The sequence below is a fragment of the Meleagris gallopavo genome, chromosome 5 (genome assembly GCF_905368555.1).
Source record: "Meleagris gallopavo chromosome 5, MGAL_WU_HG_1.1, whole genome shotgun sequence".
NCBI lineage: Eukaryota > Metazoa > Chordata > Aves > Galliformes > Phasianidae > Meleagris > Meleagris gallopavo.
The window spans coordinates 55029606-55043319 of NC_139408.1; the positions used below are offsets into that span (position 1 = coordinate 55029606).

Genomic DNA, 13714 nt, shown 5'->3' on the forward strand with positions numbered 1-13714 from the left:
AAGAAAGTGTAAAGAGTGTTGTGTTTATCAATGCAGTAATTTTGGCATACTTCTATTAAAAAAAAAAAAGGAGCTAGCAAAAATATGAAATTACATGATTTGTTAGCAAAAATACAGTTTAGTCACAGCAAGAAAAGCATTTCTCTCACTTGTCAACGGAATAGAATGGTCATATTCTCAATCCTAGATTAAAACCTTAGACTGGAATAATACTGCAATAACAACTACATAATAACATACGAATACAAACCTAGTTAAGCTTGATAAGATAAGCATTGAGATTCTTAGAATTTCAGAGTGGAGATAGTGCTGCTGTACACTGCAATACTGAATTATCTTAATGGCTTATGTCATTATGTAGCACACACAAAGCAAATCCTCAACCCTAACATTTTAAGAACAGCAGAAAGATACGTGCCTAATTAGCCATATTAGCCAATAACCTTTTCAAAACCTTTAAAATATGAATCCCACGAAGACCTGTCAATCTCAGTGTCAATACAATACTTTCAAAATCCTCTGGTTTGCTGACAGCTGAAGGAAGCCAGCACTGATGCACTTTGCACTGAAGTATGAGGTCTTCCCCTCAGCAGTGTATGAGATGTTCACATTTTTATATATGTTTCAGCCCTTTGATCTTTAATTGCCACCCAATCTGTACATATTATTCATACATACACGTTGATAGCATTATTACAGTGGTATACTTTTAGGGAGCCTACAAGTGCTTGCAATTTCTCATTGTTCTGAAGAGGTTTAAAAGCAGATCATCATCATTATGCTTTACTAAACACATTCAGAACTGAAGTATTCATATTTCACAAACATGGTTTTAGGGAACAGAAGGCTGCTGATTAGCAATAGGTAACTTTATTGGAAACAGCAATTAGGATCTGATACTTGGGAGTAAAGAAAAAAATACAATCAGTCTACTTTATTCCTACTTCCAGAAGTATCATCTTTGTAAGTTTATATCTCACCTCCACAGGCAAATACAACTCCTCCTCCTGGAAGGAATCTGACTTAACCAGAAATATGCATTGATACTGTTAGCACCTTTGCAGAGATGCACCTTCCTAAAGCTAAGTAGGCCTCGTGTTTCCATCTCAGTTGCCTTTTCCTGAAAAATCGACTTCACAAAACCTACTGCTCTTATTGCCTCCACCCCACGCACAACTTTTAAATGCAAGTCCTAAGGGCTTTAAGAGAATGACTTTTCAGCATAACAGTATCATACATTATGGATTTAAGAGATATAAGCAGTAGGTCAGATAGCAGAGTTTTGTCTATGCACTACACCAATAGTTTGATAGCAATCATGGCAGAAGAACATAATAGGCTCTTAAATTAGAACTGCATGATCATTCCTCTTTGCCTATATTCAGAAGTATAACTGTTTAGGTAAAATGCTTGGTACTAACAAAGAGATACAAACTATTGAACTGATGTTGAACAACTTATATGAATTGCTTTATTGTTTCCCAAACAGGTCACTGTTACACCTCCAAATTCTGACATGCTGTATTCCTTAAGGAAGGCTGCTAAACAGAGTCAGCTATACGAAGGAGGAAAGAAAATGGGGATGGGAGGCAGGGAGAGCTCTCCCCATGCCCACGTAATTCAGCCCGAAAGATGCATTCACAGTGTCACAATATTTATCATAGAAGAGGAACTTAAAATCCTGTCTCTCGAAAGAAGCAGAAGCCCTTTCTGTGCCTCTGCTGCCTAACCCTGAAGTGGGCACGTACTCACTGGGGCAACAGCCATTTCCCAGCTGGCTGCTCCAGCAAATACTTCTGGGAAGAGAGCAATACCTCCTAGCCAGGAAACTAACTCTACTATTTAAGAGTCAATCTGACAAAGCAGGAATGACAGGAGGAAAAGCTGGCCAGAGGCTTTTCTTCCAAGGCGTGTTATTTAACCAAGAACACTGACAGAAGGAGAAGAAAGATGACTAAGCAGCACAGCCTGCAGGAACAGTCTCTATTCTGTTTGTTCTCATTCAATTCCCAAGAATGCCCTATATGGAGCTCAGTATGTTCCATATACAGCATTGTTAAACAGTGGAAACAAAATGGAAAATTTCAGACTTTTGCTGCAACCCAGCCTTGTCAGTAACAACAGGTAACAAACAGAAGTGGATGCACACCTGTTCATGGAAGCTTAGGCAAGCCAAAACTATGACAGAAAAACAAAATTCTCCACTGGGACTCATTGCAATACTTTCAGTAAACTAGGAAAACAAATATCTCAAAAATTCCCTCTTAAAAATTGAGTCCACCAAACATGCATTGAACAGTGTAGCTTTCCACTAGCCATGGATTAGCAGTTATCCTCCATTCCCTGGCTGCAGCAGGTCCCCGCATGTCTCTATAAGCTATTAACAACAGTAACACTAATCCTAACCCTGCCCTCACAAAAACACTACCTCAACATCCATTCTCATTTGGTTATAAAGGAAATATTAAAAACTAATCCAAATAGTGCTTAAAAACCAGGGAGAAACTCACCCCGAGCTACTGCAGATCAGTCATCTTATAAATATCTTATTTATATATATCACAAGATTAGGGGGAAAAGAAAAAAAAGAAAAAGAAAAAAAGAGAACAAAGCAGGAGAGCAGTGATAACATACCTGAAATAGTTACATTACTTGAACATACAGCAATCAGTCTTACCAGAACAAGGCAGTTTTGTAACATACAAGTGAATACTGAAAGTAACCCTCCAGGCTGCATCAGCTTGCTAACTTCAAATCCAACAAGTTATGCTACTGTCCTTGCTCAAAAGAGAAGAGATTCCACACTGCATAGCAAGCAAACATTTTTATTTTATTACTCTTCCTATTCAAAGTTTTCTAAACCTACCAGGATGATGAAAGTACATGCCAATAAGTAAAAACTGTGTCACTATTTCACTAGTTGCCTAAGGTGTAATTCGTGAGCTATCAGAGATGCTACCCATGAATTATCTATGAACGTGTGAAAGCTTTTGAGCTTTTCGTTTTTCAACTGTGGAAACAATACTGAAAGTACCAGGATTCAGGCTGCACCTGTTGAATAACCTTGCAGATAAGGACTGCACTAATCACTGATCCATCGTTGTAACAAGATGCTGCAACGGGCTGTGCTACTCCAGAGACCACACAGTTCAGTGATGTGTTGTGTTGTATTTTAGAGAAAGAAAACAACACTAGAGGAACTGTTCCTCTGCTCAGGTATGTATGAAATATCCCTGGAAGCATGAAAAAATAAACCTTGAGACTCCTCCTATATAAGGCTATCATCTTATAGGGACCTACTGCCTGGAAGCCTTTTTTTTTTTTTTTGAGATGTTATAGTAATCTTACTATCATTACAGAGATTTGGAAGGAAAAAAAACCACCTCCCTGCATTTAGCAAATCAGTACAGTATTACTGTATTGTACCTCTACAGTGTTATTTATACACAATAACTTTTTTATAAGGCACTGTCCACATTGTAACAAAGATGGTTTACAAGCAAAGGTTCCATGCCACGAGTTGTAGCAAGGCTCAGTTGCTATACTTCCCCTCCCACAGCTGCTCCTCTACCTGCAGGTGCTGGAGCACAAAATGCTCTGCTGCTCTTTTATTTCCCAGATTCTTCAGAAAGCAACCAACACAGCTATGGCACAGTTCTGCGCGTGCTGCAGACACATCCACGGTACGCCCCGTGGAGTGATTCTGGTAAATATGGGATTTCTTCAAAATCCAAGCAAGCAGCATTTTGGAGACGAAAAGAAAAAAGTGGTGGTGGCTCAGGGAGGATTGCAGCACCAGTGAAGTGGGGGTGACTGGACACTTCCCCTGCCACACTTGTCCTTTAGGATTCCTGGGTGACGCACGCATAGCCAAAGATGAAGCGATGCTTCTGGACTGTACAACTCAACAGGATGCTGGGAAGAAGAACTGGTCCAACCAGCCACACAAACATGACTCCAGCCTTGCACGTACTACAAAAAGCCTGCTGTAGACGTTATGAAAAGACAAACTGGAAAGCCTCTGGAATGGATGAAATCTAGTGACTGATAGCTTCTATCACCCTCCAGACAGCAGTAAGGCTGCACTACCCAACATTTCCTAAATGTGACACCCCACAGTGACACAACCTGTGGCCAAAATCTCATTTCCACAACAACCCAGACCACCCAAACTTCACTTGCATAGGCATAAGCAGTCAAGTATCAACCCCCCACATCCAGCACACACTCTCAGATACCAGCATTCCCTGCAAAATGCCCCAGTGACCACAAGAGAGGAGGAGGTTATCCCATGTGAATCTGCAAGGCAGCCCAAGCAAGGGTAGGGGGCTCACAGAGGTCTCACAAGTGGTGTTTAGCCCTCAGCAAAACCAGATGGGCCACTCTGATGTACAGCACTGCACCAGAGCCAAAAAAGGAAACTCTTCTGGCTTTGCAGATTCACGCAGCATTTAAAAGAATGAGCAAAATTAATTACTATTTATACTAAAATATTCTGCCATTTCAAGGTAATTTTAAAGAAAATGTCTTACATAAAAGCCTGAAAGCCATACTTCTCAAAGAAAAAAAACCACACTCCTTTTTACTCCAAATGGTATAAAAAACACTACTGTGGCAGCAAAGTCTACTAGAAACCACAAGTGCTCATCAACGGTTTTAACTTCTGTATTTTCCTAACGTTTCAGAGGTAAAATGATTAAAGCTAGCTGTATGTCTTCTCTTTCTTTAGAAAGACTTTTCCATGATTTTATCTTTCAAAAGACATGATGCAAGGCTCAATGTATTCGGTCTGGTTTTACTTTCATTGAAAGCTGTAGCAGTGGTTAAATTGCAAATCTTCAACAAGAGACCTAAGCACATGCAGGTTACTGGTATTATCAAAAGGAAGATGATACTTGTTTTGATGAGGCAAGAAAAGAGACTGATTTAACAGCAACTCTTCAGACTGAAGAACTGAAATACAGTTTTGTACTTTTATGTAGACACTACGCTGCTTTCAGCTTTGAAAAGAAGTTATATGAAAGTGTTTCCTTAAACTTATACACAAGGATTTCTGTTTTGTGACATTCTGGTAATGGTAGTAAAACTCCAGAAAAGATTACAGAAGGAAAATATAACTATGTGCAGTGTGATGTTTGACCTGTTCTACAAATTAACAGAGAATCAGGTGGGTGTACACAAAGTTAGCAGTAATTCAAACGTGGCTCAGCTGAAAACAGATCTGACAGACTGCTCTAATGCTGGGTAATTATCACTTAGCAATATATCCAGCACTTCAAAAGCATCAATGCAGCACTTCAAAAAATTGCAAGTTCATTTAAAATAATTAAGTTTTAAAAGACTAAAAACTCAACTGAGCCATTTGTTACCCAAAGGACTTACACTGCTAGCCCTGCCATCTCTCTCTAGATTCCATCAAGCACACAAGGGCTGAGTTGTGCAACTCAGTTTTCCAGCCTTAGTTAAGTCTTCACCCCCAACAGCTGTGTTTCTTCACCTACTCGTGCACTCAGAGATTTTTGAAGGCATTTCAAGTACTCCAGTTGAAAATTTCAACATGACTAAATGGCTACAGTAACACCATTACTATATGTGGTTACCAGGTGAAACAGCCATTTCAGAGCAGCTACCATTTAAAAAAAAAAAAAAAAAAAAAAAAAGAGATCCTTACTTATTTTGGGCAGATGAACACCACTGACAGGCAGAACTAATGTTAGAAGAGATTTTGTGGATCTGTTATGCTGGTGACAAAAGCAAATTATTATTTATTTATTAACCCACATATATTACTGATCTCTCTACCCGTATCAGTCCTAGTTTTACATCAAAAAGAGGTGATGATCCATAAAACAGAAATTAAATGCTACAGGAGAAGCATGTACTAAAAGCAAGTTTTCTCCTGTGCTTTCCGACTCAAGCCTGACCACGGTTCAGGAAAACATTTCAGAACTGGAAAAGCTGTTTAATCCACTTCCCTTTCAACTTTTTAGCTTTGACTGAATCGGTCAATAAGGCTGCCAAGGAGCACAGCCACCATCTATTAAAGGGGAACCAATTCAACTCTTGTTTACTTGACAGCAACATAAACATACACTCCATACTTATCCAAAGCTTTCTACAAAGTTACAATGGGAGAAGCAGGCTAAAAAAAAAAAGGCTTATTTCTCACACTGACATTTCTGTACTCAAGCTACAGCATTTCCACAATTATCCAAGTTAAATAGCCAAGTTATGAAGATACAAAATTCTCAATCTGCTTACCTTGGTCAACATTACCTCTGCTTTCAGTATCAATAAACACGACAGCATGTACCACTCGTGACAATTTTAGTAAGATCTAAATGCAATTCCAGCAACTGCATTTTCAGATGTATGGGTACAGATATCCTGTGTGCCACATTACACACTGACTTATCATGGAATTACTTAAATCCCCTCTCATTCCCAGCAGCTCCGAAGTTCTACAAAATCCTAGCAGCCTTAATAAATTTGCATATGAAAAACCATGCAACTTTATTTTCCTCTATTCTATCTGTCTAAAGATGAAAAAAGGTAGTAGAGGTTCATCAAGTACGTTACATTGTAGTGTAAGGCCAAAAGGACTCAGAAATAAGTCTGCCTTTTCCACCTGAGTACCACAACTTTGCAGCTTAATCTGGAATCTAGAGCAATGCACATCCTTGAAAGGGGGAAAAAAAAAAAAAAAGATCACAGGATCACAAAATAGTTAAGGTTGGAAAGGAGCTCTGGAGGTCATAGAATGGCCTGGGTTGCAAAGAAGCACAATGCTCATCCAGTTTCAACCCCCTGCTATGTGCAGGGTCACCAACCAGCAGCCCAGGCTGCCCAGAGCCACATCTAGCCTGGCCTGGGCCACTTCCTGATATTTGCTAACGATATATGACAATTAAAAAAATAAAACTGCAAAGAGCAGTGAGCACTGTCAACTGGAAGGTCAACCAGTTTATATTTACAGCATGCAATAATAATAAATGTCTCGCGATAAACTCTTCCAAATTATTTCCATTGATCCCTTATGTTGATCCCATCAAAGACTAAATAATCTCACCTACTGCAAAGGGAAAGTACTGTCCATCTTCAAACAAACAACACAAAATCAAAATCAAACTGATATCCCACGCTATACGGGACTCTTCAGCACGGTACTGAAGAATATGAAGATAAACCTCAACTATCTGTATGTAAGGATATTAAGAAGAAACAAATACAGAACAAATATTGTGGAGCAGAATGGCAGAATATACACCACAATTAAGAATGGTGCGTTTCCTCCAAGTTGGATACTTGCAAAGCTATTTGATCCAGTTACTGTGGTTGTTTTTGTTTGCTGATATAGTATCACCTGAATGTTGCTGGCCTTTCCAGTGATAGAGCTATTTCAGAAAAGCCTAGATATCAGAATGAGCAATTCTATTTATTCAAAATAATGAAGTTTCTCTTGTAGTGAATCCTTATTCAACACTGACATTTTGATGATTGTGCATTTTGAGGTTTGTGTCAGTAACTAAAAAACGCAGCCTCCTGCAGGAGAAGCAAATTTGTTTCCTATTTTACTTTAGATTGAATCATTATTTGAAAAAGTTTTAAGGCAACAGTTAATTTTAAGGTACAAAAAAAGGTCCCATCTTTTCTTTTTAGGTGCAATGGCAATTTCTTAAAAAATAAGCTCCTTTCTTCTGTTACTTCATACAAAACACAACCCTCAACTTTCAACTCTACACAAAACAGAGGAACCAATTCCAAAGGTACAGAAGCTATGGGTGCTGCTGCTGCTTTTATAAGACTGCATACAGAGAAAGAACACTTGCAGTCCAGTCAGTCAATACGTGTCACAAATATTCAGCCAGAAGTGCTATTTTGAAGTTTGTCTTAAAATCTGCAAAAGCCATTCTGAATTCCATTGAGTGAAACCACCATCAGCGTATGGATGTTGTGCCAAATAAAACTTGTCTGCTGAGTCCTTTGCTACAGCCTCCTTCAACATCAAATTATTATTCTATTTTTAAGGAAACAAGACCTGGAAGACTTAAAGTTCCCTTCAAAATCTCAGCTCTTACAAAACAGAATATAATTACTTACGTTATTATCTATAATTAGAAACGTATTATTCAAAGATTAGAGACTGTCAACGAAAGCATGTGGCTACTTACCTACAGTATACCAACTAGCATCTGTTAACTTGCTGATAACAGCTTCTTGAAAGGATCCATCAGGCATTTTGGTTTCAACCATTGCACCAACCTGCAAAAAGGGGTATTCCCAAGGTTACACATAATCCAGAACTCAAATGAAGGAGACAGAACTCACGTAAGCATTAATTCTTCTAGTAAGGCAGGTTTTTATTTTGATAATGTTGAAGATTCATTTTAGCTAAATGTTATTTTGTGAAATGTAGTTACATAGCTGGTAAGAATAAAGGCTCTTAAGGTGAACTCTGGTTAGATAATAAAGCAGCAAGGATGTTGGGACAACTAATTTCAGCATGATTATCCCGTAACAAGAAACAATACAAGGCTAAGTGGAAATAAATATTCAACTATTCAATCAAGTAACTCTTATTTCACTGTTGATGTGTGTTACTACTGTTCCTTACACTTTAAAACACTTCTAACATTATTCTTTATTGATGCACCATCAGCTAGATCAGACTTTAACACACAATAGTGTTTGTGCAGGAGCTACTAAAGATGATCTCTAAAAATTTGCAGTCAGTGTTCTATAATGCAGCTGTTTTAGCAGACAACTTTCAGCTTCTGTAAAAACACAAATCAACGTGCATTTTTATATAAAATACATCAACTACTTTAAAAACACTTCTAGAGCACTCATGGTTATTACTGTCTAACAGGCTTGAAATTACCTTCGTGGAATCAGGATCTCTGTTGCTTATAACAGGTCCCAAAAGCAGCATGTGCAGTTCTGTTGGCATATGAAGCATGCTACATGGAGAACACAAAGAGCCTCCAAAAACTACAAGAGTTAGGACTATTCAGAATTAACCCAACCAAAAGCAATGGGCCTCCTCCTGTTGATTTACTATTTGATAAGGCAATAAAAGGCATGCAATATACATACTCTTAGAGGTCCTTTCACTTGATCATCTTGAACTAACTGAGTTGAGTTATCCCCCTTCAGGACCACCTGAAAGACATTCATAAACTTGTTTATGCATTCCTTATTTGTAATGGCATATAAATGTCTAAAAACAGAAGTAGTAATGCAGAAAATCAACATTTTCTCCATCAAACACAGTCAAACATTACTGTGAATGCAAAACCCTCAGCGTGGATGGCCTTATTCACAGGAAGGCCCAAGCAGCACACTGAACACTAGCCTGAAACACTACAGTCAAAGAAGAGGGCAAATGAAACAACAGGTGCTCCAATGAAAAGAACTTAAGCTTTTGATGTGAGTTTAGATATTGATGCACCCCGGGGTACACCTGGAACTGAGCCTAGAGATCAGATGATTCATGTGCTTTTTTTCTACTTTACCCACAGCACTTCACTGACAACACACTGAGTACTGAACTGCAATCAAAATACAATGCTCTCTGTGTTAAAAACTTATTGAGAAATCACTGAGCAGACCACACCACCACCACTGCTGCTACCATGAACAGGAGAAAGTTTCTATGGTAAAGATGCGAACCACGAAGAGCGTGATTAAAATAAGGATCGGTTGAAAAAGAGGAAGTCAAACACTTTTCCCTTTAAAATCCTGTGTTTGAGAGAGCATCATGACACAGAAAGAACAGAAGCCTGTGCAAGTTGAATCCCTGAGTTTGCACAGACTCAGCTCACAAACATAGAAGATGAACATTCAGATGTTAGCAGATAAATTGTTTCACTGCCATTTTCTATAGCAAAAAGACCTACCTGAGTACCCAGGATGTACTAACAAACAATTCCCAAATTCCTATCCTTTTTCAGGAATCAAAAATCCAAGGAATTTCCACCAATAAAGATGTCCAGTTTTTGTGCTCCCCTCTCTTTACCAGATAAGCACAATTTATATTTCAGCTGTATTTATAAAAACCAGTAGCACGTTGAAATGCACTCTGCAGTAATATGAATTCATAATAACCACTTCAGTTAGTTTTTATTTACAATTCTCTATCAGTATCGAGATGAATACAAGTAGTCCTGCTACTCAGGAAAAGCCTGATGGACTCTCTGGACTTAAGAGGTACACTGGGCTGTGCACACACTCTCTTCATTAAAATATCAGGCTTATTGCTACAACTGTTCTTTTACAATTCAGACACAGCGACAGGAATTGTCACCAAGTCAGAGCAGCCTCGTGTATCTGCAAGTCTTACCATGGAGTAATAAAGCATATCATCTGATAAAGAAACACACACCTACAAACAGCCTTAATACTCAGACACTCAGACCAAAAACACAGATAGAAAAATGAAGGCTGTCAGTTCAGGAAGGGCAGCACGCTGCTTTCTAGGAAGCAACTCATTCACACAGATTTCAAAGCAAGGCACAAATTTCTAAAAGTACTCACTAAGAACAGGAGAAAAGACTGAAAGATCTGAACTGGTTGGTTTTTTAAATCATGACAAGAACTCTGATATAAGTGATGTGCTCTACCTATGTAACTGAAGAGGCTGACAGCTTGCCCTACTTGATCTAAGCATTAAAGCACATGAAAACTTAGATGTGTAGTTATAAAAAGAAGCTTTCATCTCTATTTAGCAAGGTTTTGAGGGTCACTAATGCCTTATTTACATATCCTGGACAGTTATCTAGAAGTGGAAAGAACTTAAGGGAACAAACCAAGCTCTATATTTACTTTGCATTCTTAACTTTTATTTAACTCTTGTTTTCCCACATTAGCATTAACAATAGAACTGCAACAGTAAAATAATGACCTCCATTTTTGTTTGTTTTAGCATAAGACCTGTAAATATAAATGAATATTAAGTGTCAGTACTATGCTTGCACAGGAACGTAGCTACAGTTTTGCATGCTGCTTTGAAAGCAGCAGCAAGATGCTGGAAACTAACAAATATTCTCCTGGACATCTTGAAAACCTGATCTAAAAAGGTTCTTTTGCCATCTTTTTTTTGTTCTTACGTTGATTTATTATAGCACAGCCTCTCAAGTAAAATTGACTGTCAGTTGGAATGAAAGGGAATTTTTGCTTCTAAGAGTTTGTTCTTATTACTCATGTAAAGCCGTAAGTCTCTAGGAAAACCTTCAAAACTGACTGCTGTGAAACTGATGCATTCATAAACAGGAGACAACTGTGATCAGGAAGTGAGCAGCACAGACAGGTAATGTTTAAGCCCAGTCCTGTTTCAGCATCCTCCTGAACAAAGATTTGGTAAAATAACAACACGAAAATCGTAACTGCACAAACATTCAAATGCTCTTATATCTCAACCAGTAAAGCAATGAACATTCCCTAATCTTCAGGATTTTGATCTTCTCTGACAGCTCTTTCAACACAGTGCTTTAACAAAGCCAGTACAAACCACAGCACACTACCTTGACTTTCACAAGCCTTTTCACTGTCTTAATCTTTGCCTCGCAGAAGGCACCACGGTACTTGGCACTGACATCCGTTCCCACTGTCAGGTAGGCAGGCTCATCTGCTGCCTAGTGAGGAGCAAAAAAAAAAAACAAAAAAAACAGGAACAAAGTTTAGTTCTTAGTTCTTTTTACAGCTGTAGTATTGCACATTCGATTTTCCATCTGAACTTCTTCATCACTACGTGACAAACAACATCTGTATTCAGAACTGCCATCAGACTGCTCTTTAAATAAGTAAAGAAACAAGTTACAGGAAGTTCTGCTTCACACAGTGAGGTTGACCCCTGATTCTGTCAGCCTAATTGCTCTCCCAGTGTAAAGGACCAACAAAAAAACACCTTCTCACTTTCTATGTTATGCTCGGCATAGCTCTGGGGGTGCTGAGCTCATATTAAAGAACCTCATTATAAAAGGGGTAATAATAATCGATAAAAATGACAATTAACTCAGAAGAATTAAAGAAGGGAAATCTTTCAACAGCAGAACTGCAGCATAAAAGATAACTGCGCTTTTTCCTGTTGAAAGCAATTTGGTGAGGCAGAAAATCTGAGGCTGCTATCATACCAATATCTACAATTACGTCTATACCATTCTATATATAGGAGCTTTTCTCCTGCTGACTAAACGGAGACCACTAGAGAGATTTACTCTCATCTTTGAGAGCAGTTGTTAACTACTGTTTTTTTTCTTGAAATCCTTTATGAAAGCTGAACCGCCTCGTTAAGGGGAAGAACTATTTCTCCTCACCTTTTCCTTAATCTGGACTTTATTACTTCAAAACCTCACTTTATTGGGCGTGTGAGAAGCGGTAAACAAGGCCAGAAGCAGCACGCCAAAACGTCCATCGAGACAGGAAATCAACGCACAACATTAAGGAACTGTTTTGCTGCTGTTTAATTGAAGGCAAGAAAAGTTTCTTTCTCTTTTGTGCACTGCCCCGTCTTTGTACTGGCAAAAAAAAAAACCAAAACCCAGCAGCAGCACAGGCGGGACAAAAGCTGTGGTTTTGCAAACTTGCAATAGCAGCTGCTGATGCAGGAATCATTTAAAGGCAGCACTCCGAGGACAGCGACTCAGAGCGTTTCCAGACAACTGCAGCAAGAGCAGCGGCGAAAAACGAAATTACCTCAAGGAAAGGAAAAGGAGAGAGAGAGAGAGTTCCTACCTTCATTTTTCCCGGTTATGCGAGGGATTCCAGCTCCGAGCCGTCTCCTCGCCGCACAGCCGGGCAGGGAAGCGCTGCAACACAAGAGCGGGATCGGCCGAGGGTCTGCGGCCGTCAGAGGGCGGCGGGCGGGAGCCTCCGCCCGTCCCGGGCCGCTCGGTGCGCGTCACGTCGCCATTGCTCCCGCTCCCGGCGGCGGCTGCGGGGCGGGGAGGGCCCCGAGGCGGCAACTCCTGACGGAGGGGCGGCGGGGCCCGGCCTGCCTCCCGCCTTCCCCGCCCCTCCCCGGCCCTCGCAACTTTCCGCGGCCCGCCGAGCCGCTCCTCCCCGCCCCCCTCGGCCGCCGGGGTTGGGGCTGAGGGGAGCGGGACGAGCAAACCGCCCCCCCCCCCCCCCCACACACACACACCGCGCACCCGGGGCTGAGGGGAACGGCGGCGAGCGCCGAGCGGCTCGGAGGCGGAGTTCGGAGTCCCCGTTCCCGCTGCCCACTTCGCGGTTGGGGGAAGGGAGAGGCGGCCGTCCCGCTCCGCTCAGCCCCAGGCCGCCCCTCGCGGGGCCGGGCGCTCCCCCGGGACGGCGCCGGAGTTGCGGCTGCCGAGCCGCCCTCGACCTTTTCCTACCTGGAAAGTCGCAGCGAAGTGGGCAGCGCCCGGCTCGGCTCGGCGCCGCAGCCCCCCTCCGCGACGACGACAGCCCCGCGAGCGGCGGCGCTGAGCGCGGCCCCGCTCCGCCCCCTCCTCTCAGCCCGGACTCGCAGCGGATCGCCAGCGACGAGCCCAATAACAAGCTGTTGAGCAGAATCGGTCCTCCTCGAACTCTCATTGGCCCCCTCGTGACGCCCCGGGGGCTCTGCCCCGCCCGGATTGGGCGCCGCGGACGGCACCCCCATTGGTCGCCGAGAGCCAGGCGGAACCTATTGGACGGACATAGACGCAGGTAGAGCCACGCAGACTTTTCATTGGCTTTTCGCTGGAGCGCC

At 41.2% G+C, this 13714-nt stretch overlaps 1 protein-coding gene across 4 annotated transcripts in view; it reads right to left on the reverse strand.

The window, feature by feature from the left end:
• Positions 1-13519, reverse strand: part of ARID4A (AT-rich interaction domain 4A) — a 40565-nt gene extending 27046 nt beyond the window's left edge. For 2 of the 4 annotated variants that reach the window (XM_085225841.1, XM_085225843.1), the window contains exons 1-5: positions 13356-13519; positions 12733-12806; positions 11523-11633; positions 9097-9162; positions 8172-8262 (exon numbers count right to left, since the gene is read on the reverse strand). In XM_085225841.1, the coding sequence (XP_085081967.1) occupies positions 8172-8262; positions 9097-9162; positions 11523-11633; positions 12733-12738 (274 nt within the window). In that variant the 5' untranslated portion in view covers positions 12739-12806; positions 13356-13519. The remainder of the gene's footprint in view (positions 1-8171; positions 8263-9096; positions 9163-11522; positions 11634-12732; positions 12807-13355) is intronic. The other 2 variants (XM_085225844.1, XM_085225842.1) reach the window with 1 other exon arrangement.
• Positions 13520-13714: the final 195 nt, after the last annotated feature.